Consider the following 598-nt stretch of genomic DNA (forward strand, 5'->3'; position numbering starts at 1 on the left):
AACACACACACACACACACACACACACGGGTTGTAGATGGAGTGCAGCTGCAATTACATTGCGCAAAAGGGGGCAAGGGATAGAAATCAGAACGCAAACTTTGGCACGGTCAAGGACCTGGGAAAACCTTTCGGCCCCCTGCGGCAGCGAGTGGCCGCCACGCCCCCTGGGTGACCCCAAACGCGGATCAGGCTGAGGGGGAGGGGTTCCCAAGGCCAGCCGGAGCTGGACCCGCAGTGCGGGATCCCCCACCCCCCACTCCCCGCAATTCTGCGCGACGAGATTTTAGTGGGTCGGAACGGTCCCCCGGGTGCTGGAAACGCTAGCGAACCGCCACCAGGCCGGGGTGCCCGAGAAACGGGTATCGGGGAATGGGGCGCGAACTCACCCCGCTTGCTCCGACCGATTTGGCCCAGCTTGGGCGGCCGCTTGTTCTGCCCGGCGCCGAAGAAGTTGTTGGTGTCCTGCAGGCGGCAGGAGAAGACCTGGCCCACGTCGCCGCCGTCGCCGTAGGGGCTCAGCTTCTCGTCGCCGTAGGGCAGCACCTCCGACATGGTCGCGTCCGGGGGCTCCGCGGCGGCACCTCCTCCGCCCGCGT

General features: G+C 66.1%; 1 protein-coding gene across 1 annotated transcript in view; it reads right to left on the reverse strand.

Moving 5' to 3' along the window:
• CAMK2N1 (calcium/calmodulin-dependent protein kinase II inhibitor 1) overlaps positions 1 to 592 on the reverse strand; it is a 3,075-nt gene extending 2,483 nt beyond the window's left edge. The window contains exon 1 of the mRNA XM_010829963.1: positions 389 to 592. Coding sequence (XP_010828265.1) covers positions 389 to 554 — 166 coding nt within the window. The 5' untranslated portion in view covers positions 555 to 592. The remainder of the gene's footprint in view (positions 1 to 388) is intronic.
• Between the last annotated feature and the right edge of the window lie 6 nt (positions 593 to 598).

The sequence above is a fragment of the Bison bison genome, unplaced genomic scaffold (assembly GCF_000754665.1).
Source record: "Bison bison bison isolate TAMUID 2011002044 unplaced genomic scaffold, Bison_UMD1.0 scf7180017864516, whole genome shotgun sequence".
In the NCBI taxonomy this organism is placed as follows: Eukaryota; Metazoa; Chordata; class Mammalia; order Artiodactyla; family Bovidae; genus Bison; species Bison bison.